Raw genomic sequence first — 10,472 nt, forward strand, 5'->3', positions numbered from 1 at the left:
AGTCTATGTCGGAAAAACAGTCTTAAGGCCTTGGGTTAGGGTTGAAACTTGTCCCCAGGGACAAAGATAACTGGCCGCAGAAGGCTGTCCCCAAGGACAACAGCTGTTTTTAAATTTCAAACGTTGTCCCTGGGGACAGGACGGATACTCCATTTCTGTTGTCCCCGGGGACAACAGTTAGCTTTGAGTTTCGAACACGGCCCCCGGGGACAGCAGAAATGAGGGCATATAACTATTGTCCCTAGGGACAGACTAGTCATGCTCCGCTAGCGACACGTAGTTAGACAGTAGATGCACTTGACGTTGAATTCGTCTGGACTGGGTATGATAACAAATCACGGCAAGGCAGAGTCTGTCAGTGCCGTAACCTCGTGCATAAAATGCTTGAATCAGCCAATTGTGAGTTGTCTATTTAGTGATGTCCAACTGGGCCGCCTTTCCGATGCATTTGCAGAAGCCTATATTACGCGACGTTGATGTTGCAGTGATCATAGACGGAGTGCGCTGTGCCGGAGCTGTAATCATTCAAAACCTTCTCCAAGATGACCTGTGCATCCATGGTCTGGTAAAGCTCGGCTTGTCGCCGGCGTTGTTATAAGCTCCTGGACAACACGTCGCAAAGTGGTGCTAACGTCTCCTTGTATGAAAAGGTCCTCATCTTCCACGATCTGATCCTGGTATTGGAGATTGAAGTGGGCAATAGAAGCCCCTCTGAGTCGAGCATCATCAATGAACTGGCTTGATAGTTCTGCCGAAGTCCCAATTACAAGCATCAAGTCGACTCGTGGTACTGCACCAAACCACCTGTCTATTGCATCTAAGCTTCCCGCTGGAAGCAGTTCCCTATATCGCACCACACCACGGCGGAGCAGATGCGTCCGACACGCGGGACAATGCGGTAGCTCAGAAATCTCCAGGGTTGGTAAAGGTGTCTTGCTATTCGAAATGTCGTAAGTCGGCAAAACCAAAGACGGTACAGCCGGCTCGAGGCTGGGACTGCGACTGGTGTAGGTACAGCCCGGACGTGAGCATGTCATCATGAAAATGGAGCCGTGGATAGGAACTAGTTGAGGTGGTAGGTGACCTGCTCGTTCACAGAGGTCTGTCTGAAACTCAGCACATGCCTAAATACAAGCACACCCACGTTTCGGTACCATCAATGTTCTGACTAATAGTGAGGAGGTGAGGTTTCATCCCGGCAAGCTCAGTCAGAGAGCGATGCGCATCGTTTGGCTCCGCACGACACATGATCTGGCGCAGTGTTTCGAAGAAGAACCAGACGAGCACCGGCTGTTGCTCAAATGCGGCGGCTGAATTCAGCCATTGACACGGGTATCCTCTCCATTCTCGCAGCTCCGCGAAGGTGGGGATGTCGGATGGCGCTGAGATTCCAGCGCCTAGGAGAACAAGGACGAATGTAGACGATCTCAAGCGTTGGACGAGCGATACTGTAGCCATGTTTGCGACATTGCGGAGGCGTTGGTGGCGGTCAACGAAAAGTTCAGGTCAGGGGTTTGTGATTATATAAGTCCTTGATTAGTCGTCCTTTCCCCGCGCCCGACTGACGATCCTTCTTGTTTCCTCCCGCTTTCACCGCCTGCAAACTTCTGCCTTCATGTCGCACACCACCCTCTCCTGGCAGAGCACACCCACAGACTTCATCGAATGCGACGAACAAGACATCGTTAATTACTGTGCTACCTTGCCAACCCAATCGGGTCGGGATGCATCAGTCAAAAGGCTCGCAAACGGAGTCATCGCCAAAATCCGCATGGGCCTACGTGAGGATGAATATACGAACCAGCTGTTTGCATGGACCCTGCTCAACGGGAATGAGGTCAAGATTCCGCAGCCTTATCGCTTCATGAAGGCTCTTGGACACGACGGGGTTCCATCCGGATACTTGATAATGGAACATGTTCCTGGTGAATGCCTTGACTCCATGGGAACTGCGACGATGCTCGAGCTTGTCGACAAAGTCGCACGAGCCGTTTTCCTTCTCTACTCAAAGTCATTGTCAATTGCAGACAATTTGACTCGACCAGGCCCTTTATCCGGCAATCTTGCCGAGGGTTTCCCATGGGGTGACAACACCGCAGACACGACATTTTCCACAGTCGATGATCTCGAACAAGCACTCAACAGAAGGCTACGTCGTTGCCCGAGGTCTTTGAAAAGAAAGTGGAAAGACCATCAGCTGCGGCTTACAGGTATGCCTTTATCCCTCTGCCATCAGGAGCTTGCGCCCAGAAACCTATTGCAATGCTCCAATGGTACCATAGCGATATTGGATTGGTCTACAGCGGGACTGTACCCTCCAATATTTGAGGCCGCAAGTCTTTCAAACCTGCAAGGAACAGGACCCGATCATGAGTCTGAGTACTTTGAAAAACTGAGGAGACGGCTCAACGTTTGGATCCCAGATGATGACTTTGCGGTTGAAAAGGTGAATATTGTTCAATCAATCAGCACCTGCTATGCGTTGTATGTCCGACTAGCGCAGTACATGAGACAAGGGCGAAGCTGACATTGACAGCTGAACACTGCATGCCGCCGTTGGGCGCTCCCGCGCGCCACGAATCTTCGTCGGATGCAGATGACTCTGATGCGTCCGACGCTTCCTGGGCGTCCGGCTCTCCGGACATGTCGATCACAGCAGCTATGAGCAAGGCGACAATGGTCTGTGGGTAGCCCGGCCGCCGGATCTGTGGTCGAAGCTCTTGTGCATTGACGAGGGCTGTCTTGGCCAGATCAAAACGTCCGTCGAGCGCTATTGATAGCTGGTGCCAGTCCGTCGAATAATACAGATACACCGAAGACAAATCTGAATCAGAGGTTGTGGTCACTGGCAGTAACTTCTTTTCGGCCATGGGCACCATTTTGGCCAAACTCTCTTCTTGCCCTGCTTCTCCGATGTCTTTACATCATGATATGCCCGCAGAGGATCGTATGGTCGTTAGTGTTGGTGGGGCAGCATGTACTAGCAAAGTAGATCTGTCGATACAAGTAGCTGCTACCTTAGGAAGGTCAGATAGGAAGCTTGCCAAGCTTCCGGTCGAGGTGAGGTCTACTTTGGGCGGGAATACTCCTTTTATTTAACCAGAAGTGTAGTTCAAACGTTTGATGCACAACCGCACTTTCCACCAACTGTTGGGGCAAGAAGTATGCACCCTTCTTTGCGTCGCTTCTGCGAGAGTAAGCGAAAATCCGACCAAGGTTCACGTGAGCGATTGTGTTTTTTTGGTATCTTGGCACCACCTCACTGCTTACATTACCCAAATGGACATTACTCCGGCGCGAATTTCATCTATTGCATTGGACCTCACACAAGACGGCAGCCCTATCAACGTCTACCGCTCAGTCTCATTCAATCTGAAGGACGCATGTGAAAGGGTCGAGTTCTTTCATACAATTCTCTCACTTCTCTTGCGACGAATGCAGCGGCATTCGAGATACCGGAGTGTTGTTCGCTGGTTGCGCGAGGAGAATGAATAAGGCACATTGTGATGCTGCGTGCACACGACTTACAAAATCTCAGAAGTCTATTGCAGCAGGCATTAGTATGCGTAGATAAGCATGCGCAGTGTTTGGCTTATGCATAGGAGAAGCTTGCCGACGCCGCGGGCGATACGAGTGCATGAGGAGGAGCAGGCGCTCGAGGAAACAGTCCACTTTAGCTTTATATGCTTGAACAGCGGCACTGCTCCACCTCGGCGTCTGCTTAGCACTACCGACTTGTATGAACTCGTCCTGGAGCCACATGTTTGTAAGAACGCGCTCAAGGAGCCAGTTCTCGCGCACTGGTAGGGGGCCCTGCGTGTTTTCTTCGCACTGGAGGAAGTTCCAGCCTTTGCGGTTCTCGACGGCGCTGTCGGCAATACGGTGCGTTCAGAACTGTAGGCCTAGGTCCTCCCGTCGCTCCTCGGGGTGGACGAGGAGCAGCTCCTCTAACTGTGCCTGTGCCTTCGAGACCTCATGGAGGTTTAAGACGTCCTTGTACGAGACGGATGTCCCATCGTCCGACCATTCGATATATCCTAGGCATGTAGTCGATTCGCGGACTTTCTTCCCGTATATAATACACGGAGCCGGCTCGCCCAATGGAACGGCGATCTAGACCCGTGGACCATAAATCGCTTACGCATCTCGTCTAGCAGGTCCGCCGGGTGGTAGATAGCAAGGCAATGGACTTCATCGCATGTTTGTAGAATATATCCATGGAGTTCATAGCCTCTTGCTTTTCATCGTGATCGTCCTGATTGATGCATATTTTGTCTATCCAGAAGATGTCGAAGCCCGTGGAGAGGAGGTACCTGGTCGCTCGATCAAGAATACAGTTCCTGACTCTTATCCCTACCACCTTTCCGGTGTGACTATGCTCAACCCAGTAATTGCCATCCTTGTCGCTCTCGTGTCTGGAGGGATCCCACGTCCACGAAAGAGCAATAAATCGAGAAGGCATTAAGATTCATACGTTCAGCCTTTCGATTCTCACCGGTCACGTGCTCAATCTCGGTCTCATATAGCGCGACATTCACAGGGCGTGCTGCTCCACTACATTTTGCAAAAGCTGTCCGACTGCCAATTGACATGACTTAAGACAGCGCCTGGACGTGAAAATTACCTGTGCAAAAAAAGATACATGCTGCCTTTGGTGACAAGCGTGCACACAGCAAGACCTCTGCTGTCCCCCGGGCCGGGGATGAACTTTCCAGCGAGATCTCTTTATTCCTGGGGACAAGACTACAGCGGAATCTCTACTAGAGCATGGTCGCTCTCCAGAAAAGTCTTGAGCAATGACCATTTGCACTGAACAGCGTACTATCGTAATACGTAAGGGTAAAGATGTTTCTGTCTCCGGGGACGGCGGCTATGGGTTTGGACCTTAGCTTAGTTGCGCACCTATTCGTGGTGAAAGCAGAGGAGAAGGGAGAGGGGCGAAAATGGATCGTAGCTCAGGCGCAAGGAAAGGACGACTAATTAGGAACCATCATATTGGCTAGGAAGTAGAACTTTATAATAGCTCCTAAGGAAGTCAATTTAGGCAGCTTACAATCTCACTACCCTTGGGACCTATCCACCATTCCAGTATACCTGCCAAGCTAATCGATTCAGAAGCTTGCGATATGCGAGTGATCGCAACGAAACTTTTCCCGTAGTGCATATTATTGCACAAGCCGATAGTTGTAGGGAGGTCGCCAGAAATCATGGCCCTGTCCAGTCGCCATTGCCCAATTACTGTTGGCTCGATATTTCCATGGAATCGTATGCCTAGACAGGATGACACATCTCCTTCTTCAACGCAAATACTAAAACTAGAGAACAGTGAGGCGTTGACTCTTCCAAAGTAGCGATGGCCATGTCCAACAGCTTTGGGTATAGAGGTGGGTGACTCCACGATATTCCAAAGGTTCATTGCAGTCCTGGAGCTATCCCGATGAATTTGCTGACATACCGCACCCGCACGCAAGGTCCTACTAACACCATAGCTGTCCGCGAGATAAATCTCGGAAACGTACAAGCTTTCGTCGTTAACGAGAGTACAGTAACGATATTGCTCAAGCTTTGCCGGTGTTATGTAATGTCCACAACGGAACACTCGTCCGTATGAAGTCAAGAGCTGTCAATAGTTAGCAACGATACATGATAGCTTTACAGTAGGCGCTTCTTTACGCAAAGGCTGTTTTCGCAGAGTGCTGACACAATTGATTGAGTGTAGCACACTACAATTTCCACCACTCTCTCAAATGGCTGTAAGGAATGGTAAAACCATTTTACCCTCTTTCCCGAGGGCATCTCATCGATCCTTTTGTATACATCCAAGTCGTTGGATGCTCCGTGATGAGCGCGAAGCGCGATTATCGTGGACCCTAAACAAGCTACAATGATCCCAAAAGGATTGCCCTCTAGGCATGTTTGTCTTAAGCGTATTGGGTTTTCGATTAGCTGATCCAAAGAAAGATCTGTTGCAGGGAGACCAAAGCAGTGTTCCGATTGTAAAGTTGGTAGTTTCGTTTGATCGTATAGGTAGGATTCTTGGTAAAGGCGAAGGTTGAGGATGTCCTGAAGGCAGATGCCCTAAAAGTTGTTAGACCTGTCTAAGTCTTCTCGAGCTCCGACATTCATACCTTGTACACGAGGAGGAGTTTGTCACCGCCAGTCGCACGAACGTGTCTATACCATTGGCCTTCCCGGTAACGTATACGGTCTGCACGCTTGACATCTTGACAAGCTATACCATCGGTGCAAAGAAGGAAGCCTGTGGTATCATTTGGACGAGCCTCGACTGGCGCGACATCAGCGACATAAGTGTGCTGAAAGATTCTGCGAAACGATACAGAGAGCCTTCCGTCGGGTAGGCTTATAATGCGAGACAGGTTCTCGTCGACCTCGCACATATTGATGAAGAGGGCATTTTGGCGCAAGATCGCGAAACCTGTCAAAGAGCTTGGATGGGAGTATCCCCCGATATGCTCGAGTATCTCCTTTGGTAGCCGTTTCATGTGGTATCCCAGCTCCGTTAAAACCTCGGATGTTCTCACAAGCTCATTAACAGATCGCCCGGCGAACTGTCTGACCCATGTGTGGCGCGTACTTGAGCTGATCGGCCATAAAAGTGACCTGGTACGTTGAAGAAGCCATAACCTCCGGGTGAGATCGAATTTCTTACGTCGTTGGAAAATTTTTCGGATAGTTTCGAGGCAGCCTTTGTGCAAAGCACTTCCTTGATCATGAGGCGTCGTTGTCCCAGAGAGAATAGGGCCTTCAAATCCTGAGAGAATCAAAGGCGGATCACCAAATGGTGGCACAGCCGTTTCGCAAAGGACACATGCTGTTCCGGTGGAATCGTGACCGTCGCAATCGTACATTTCGCCCCAGTTGTGTCTAAACAGTAGAGAAAGTGGTTCTGGACAGGAATGCGACACAAATTGCGCCTAAAGCTTGGACGCCCACCCGCTGACTAAGAAGATCTCTCTGCCTTAGGCAGAAACACTGATAGACCACGGAAATTTCAACCGACTTTGAGTATACGTTTTGTGCAGACAGGCGAAAACGACTAAGATTAAATCCTGTTCACTTGAATTCTATACTAAAGAACAGAGTACGGTACTCGACTTGATTTATTGGTTTAGATGCCCTTCTGCAGGCTAGAAATCGTGAGGAGGAAAAATCGCACATAATGCATCCGCCTAGCTGCTCTTGCCCAACGCTATCCATTGTCCTCGAGTATACACATAGAGTGTGTCTTGCCAAAACCGTGTGGCGGCCCATATATTCTCAACAGGATCGAATATCAAGACGCTCTCTCCAAAGTGAATCCGCATTCTGCTTTGGATCCTATTTACGGTACAAGTAATCGAATATCCTTCATTACTTGACGTGACGGGATAGCCCATTTGTCGAAGCCTTTCAACTGTGGCTCGCGTTTGTTGCATTTGTGGTTGTGGTTGTAGTTGCGATTGCATTTGCGGTGGTGGTTGTGACTGCAGTTGTGTCTGGTTCTGGGGTTGTCTCGAGGAGGAAGCAACAGGCGGAACGTCCCGCACAAACTGAGCCATTGGCCGCGCGACATTGACAGTGGGTTGACTCGGCAAGACAAACTGAGTGTCTCGTTGAGGAAGATTAGGTGTCCTAACGTTCCTTAGTCCGTGTTGCAACGACTACCCACAGGAGGCAATTTAGACACTTACAGATAAGCCTTCTTGGCCAACTCCACCGGGTGCGAGCTTAGGATAGCGTTGAAAGTATTAAATATCCTTATACTCTCTGGCCTCGCAGCGTCGATGTATTGAGTGAAGTCGTACGCCTTTTGTGTTCCCCAGAGAGATTCCCAAGTATTTGCGGTGTCAGGAGCGTATTTGAACATCCGCGAGAGCGGGCCTACAACGCACCACGCAAAGACCAAAGAGACGGGACAATCCGGCGAATCGATGTATGCTTTGCAGGCGTCGTATGCTTGCTGCTCGACAGTCACAATATCGGTGGTTTCCGGGTTCCTGCCTCTGACAGGTGGCTTCTTGAGTTCCGTGAAAATGAGAACGAATCTCGTCTTGTTCTGATTGATGAAGGAGTTCAGTATGATATCAACTCTTTTTTTGCGATGTTCGGAGAAGACATTGAGATCTGGTGGTTGCTCGGCCTTACGACGAAGCGCGTATGGTGACTGTTCGATAAAAGCGTCGATGACTTCGTCCACGAAATCCCGGACTAGATTCTCCCCCGCACGGGGCTGCATCATCGCTGTGTATGCATCTGTAGCAGCTTCCGTTATCGTATGAAGCGTCCATTTTGACATGGTAAACAAGTGACAAGTCGAGTGTGTGCTGGATCAACAGAATGCTCACGCGGCCTTATTCTGAAGGACGATGCGTTTGCTCATATATACTGTGCTTCAAGCGACGTGCAGAATCGAAGTCAGAGCTTGGAGCTCTGAGAACTGCTAGCCCCCACATCCTTTGCAACCCTATGCCTTGCATGCCTTGCATCCCCTGCATCCTTGCATCCCTTCAGCTCGCTTCCTCTGCATCCTTTGAAGCCCCCACATCCTTAGCATCCCCCACGTCAGGGTTGCATCCCCGACATCCTTTGCACCCCTTGCACCTCTCGCAGCCCTTCCATCGCTCGCATCGATTACATTCTAGGCATCCCTTGCCTCCTTTGCCTCTCTTGTTCTACGCATACTTCGCACCGCTTCATGTGTATTTGCTCCCAAGCTTGATTACCGAGCATGAAACCCATGCCCTTCCTGAAAAGCGCCGACTTAACACATCAAGAAGGCGTACGCAGAGTCGAGACATGGAGAAGTCGTGGTCGAGTATCACCGTACTTCCGCAACAATTTTATACAGATACGGGCAAGACAGCACACACGAGCAGAAGATGTTCGCGGACTAGACCGCGATAGAATGGTCTTCTGGTGCATCGCTTATCCGTACCAATGGTGGCGCCCTAGAAACCAAATGTCTGGAGATGTGTTTAGTGCACTGTTATGCAAAGCGAGGGCTTACGAACATGTGGCTTGGCCTGCGTACGTCGCAGGAAGTATAATGGATCTTCTCACGGAGTTCAAGGATGCGACAGATGTGTTTGAATTTCAAGGTAAGCAAAAGCTGGAGGGCAAGCCACATAACCGACGCTAAAGTCTTGAAGACCTCAGACATCAGCAGCAGAGGTTGGACGAGAACTCCAACCGGCGGTCCTGCACGGACACAGTGGACACGAGTTCGGACGCACACCCTCTAGTTGATCATCGTCCGCAGCAGGTATACGAAGTCAGCCCATGGCAGTTTGCGAAGTTTCTTCAGTGGACAAATGAAAACGAACCACTCCACATTGTCGTCGAGTACGGAGAGCCCACAGCACCGCCATATATTGTACTAAGAGGAGGACGGATCAGCCTATCGTACTCCTTAAGTGCGGTGCTTCTAGAATACGTACGGAGCTCTCATACCATGCTCAAGCCCGACGACACGCTCGTATTGATAGATGACCAAACAAGTCTATTGCCTTTGCAGACTTGATTGAGAGCAAAGTACTTGTGTTGTCTGATGCCTCTTTCACATAGTCCATTTTCGTATCTCCCTCTAAGTGAACCCTTAATCCTCCTCTTTTCCCTGTCGATCTAATGATCAAGGCAACAATGCTTCCACCTATTTCTATTTGGTCTGATGGAGTACAGTCCCTCCATTGATCAAGCTTCAGGTCGCGCTCGTCCATCTTGGATTGTTACTCAGTGTGCTAATCAGATTTGTGACTTGGGGTCGCGTACTTACAATGTCCCGTAAACCCTCTAGTAAGGCTTCATCTGACTGCTCAATGCGCGCCATTCTGCCGCAGAAAGCAGAAGTTTGTGGTACACGTTTTTGCGGAGCTTCGAGCGAATTCTAAAGCTACGTCTATAGGGCTAGCGCTGATGATGTCACCTTCCCATATCATGGAATCAGGTGATTCTGGCAATCGCGACTGCACATGGTCTGATTTCACAATTCGATGCAAAACGCCAGACATGCTCCTTGCAAACCGGTCACATGGCTGGGTCCGGTATTGCTGCGGCTATGGGCATCGTCATCCTCGCTGTCGGGGTGATCGTTGCTACTGACTTCGCTGGCTTCCTCGCTGCTGCTGTCGTCGACCTGCTGGCTTGCAAAAACAACCATGTGGTCGAACCTCCACTTATGGGGCTGCTGCGTGCACACGGAAAATCTCACCATGTACCGCCACGGGCTACACTGCTTCTGTACGCTGTCGTGATCACGGTACGTCTCTAATGGTGCTACACATATACTGTACTGCCCTTGCTGTTGGCACAACGACTCCTCAAATCCCTACAAATAATAAAGCAGCATCGCTAACATCCGCGCCAGCGGCTCAATCGCCCGCCTAATACATGATTCTACCGCGGGGCCCACTTCGCCCCGGCGGGGGCCAGGGCCCCAACCGCGGCTTTCGGCCTAGTGTATTGCAGGATCGAAA

The 10,472-nt window shown here is 50.3% G+C and overlaps 5 protein-coding genes across 5 annotated transcripts; 2 read left to right on the forward strand and 3 right to left on the reverse strand.

Annotated features, from left to right (window-relative positions):
* Nucleotides 1-252: 252 nt before the first annotated feature.
* On the reverse strand, nucleotides 253-1,458 carry M409DRAFT_71687 (uncharacterized protein; the record flags this gene model as incomplete). Its single annotated transcript, XM_033819281.1, has 3 exons — nucleotides 253-266; nucleotides 614-1,102; nucleotides 1,155-1,458. 3 exons carry the CDS (start codon nucleotides 1,456-1,458, stop codon nucleotides 253-255), a joined length of 807 nt encoding a protein of 268 aa, XP_033659235.1.
* Nucleotides 1,459-1,771: 313 nt separating this feature from the next.
* On the forward strand, nucleotides 1,772-2,691 carry M409DRAFT_61735 (uncharacterized protein; the record flags this gene model as incomplete). The annotated part of the gene is made up of 3 exons (XM_033814860.1): nucleotides 1,772-2,210; nucleotides 2,304-2,484; nucleotides 2,517-2,691. The coding sequence occupies 3 exons, from the start codon at nucleotides 1,772-1,774 to the stop codon at nucleotides 2,689-2,691; spliced, it is 795 nt and encodes a 264-aa protein (XP_033659236.1).
* A 2,199-nt stretch (nucleotides 2,692-4,890) lies between these two features.
* M409DRAFT_61736 (uncharacterized protein) lies at nucleotides 4,891-6,869 on the reverse strand (the record flags this gene model as incomplete). The annotated part of the gene is made up of 4 exons (XM_033814861.1): nucleotides 4,891-4,902; nucleotides 5,054-5,620; nucleotides 5,779-6,078; nucleotides 6,129-6,869. 4 exons carry the CDS (start codon nucleotides 6,867-6,869, stop codon nucleotides 4,891-4,893), a joined length of 1,620 nt encoding a protein of 539 aa, XP_033659237.1.
* A 321-nt stretch (nucleotides 6,870-7,190) lies between these two features.
* On the reverse strand, nucleotides 7,191-8,296 carry M409DRAFT_61737 (uncharacterized protein; the record flags this gene model as incomplete). Its single annotated transcript, XM_033814862.1, has 2 exons — nucleotides 7,191-7,632; nucleotides 7,692-8,296. 2 exons carry the CDS (start codon nucleotides 8,294-8,296, stop codon nucleotides 7,191-7,193), a joined length of 1,047 nt encoding a protein of 348 aa, XP_033659238.1.
* A 432-nt stretch (nucleotides 8,297-8,728) lies between these two features.
* On the forward strand, nucleotides 8,729-10,267 carry M409DRAFT_61738 (uncharacterized protein; the record flags this gene model as incomplete). Its single annotated transcript, XM_033814863.1, has 3 exons — nucleotides 8,729-9,098; nucleotides 9,150-9,433; nucleotides 9,944-10,267. 3 exons carry the CDS (start codon nucleotides 8,729-8,731, stop codon nucleotides 10,265-10,267), a joined length of 978 nt encoding a protein of 325 aa, XP_033659239.1.
* Between the last annotated feature and the right edge of the window lie 205 nt (nucleotides 10,268-10,472).

Source organism: Zasmidium cellare, assembly GCF_010093935.1.
Source record: "Zasmidium cellare ATCC 36951 unplaced genomic scaffold M409scaffold_106, whole genome shotgun sequence".
NCBI lineage: Eukaryota > Fungi > Ascomycota > Dothideomycetes > Mycosphaerellales > Mycosphaerellaceae > Zasmidium > Zasmidium cellare.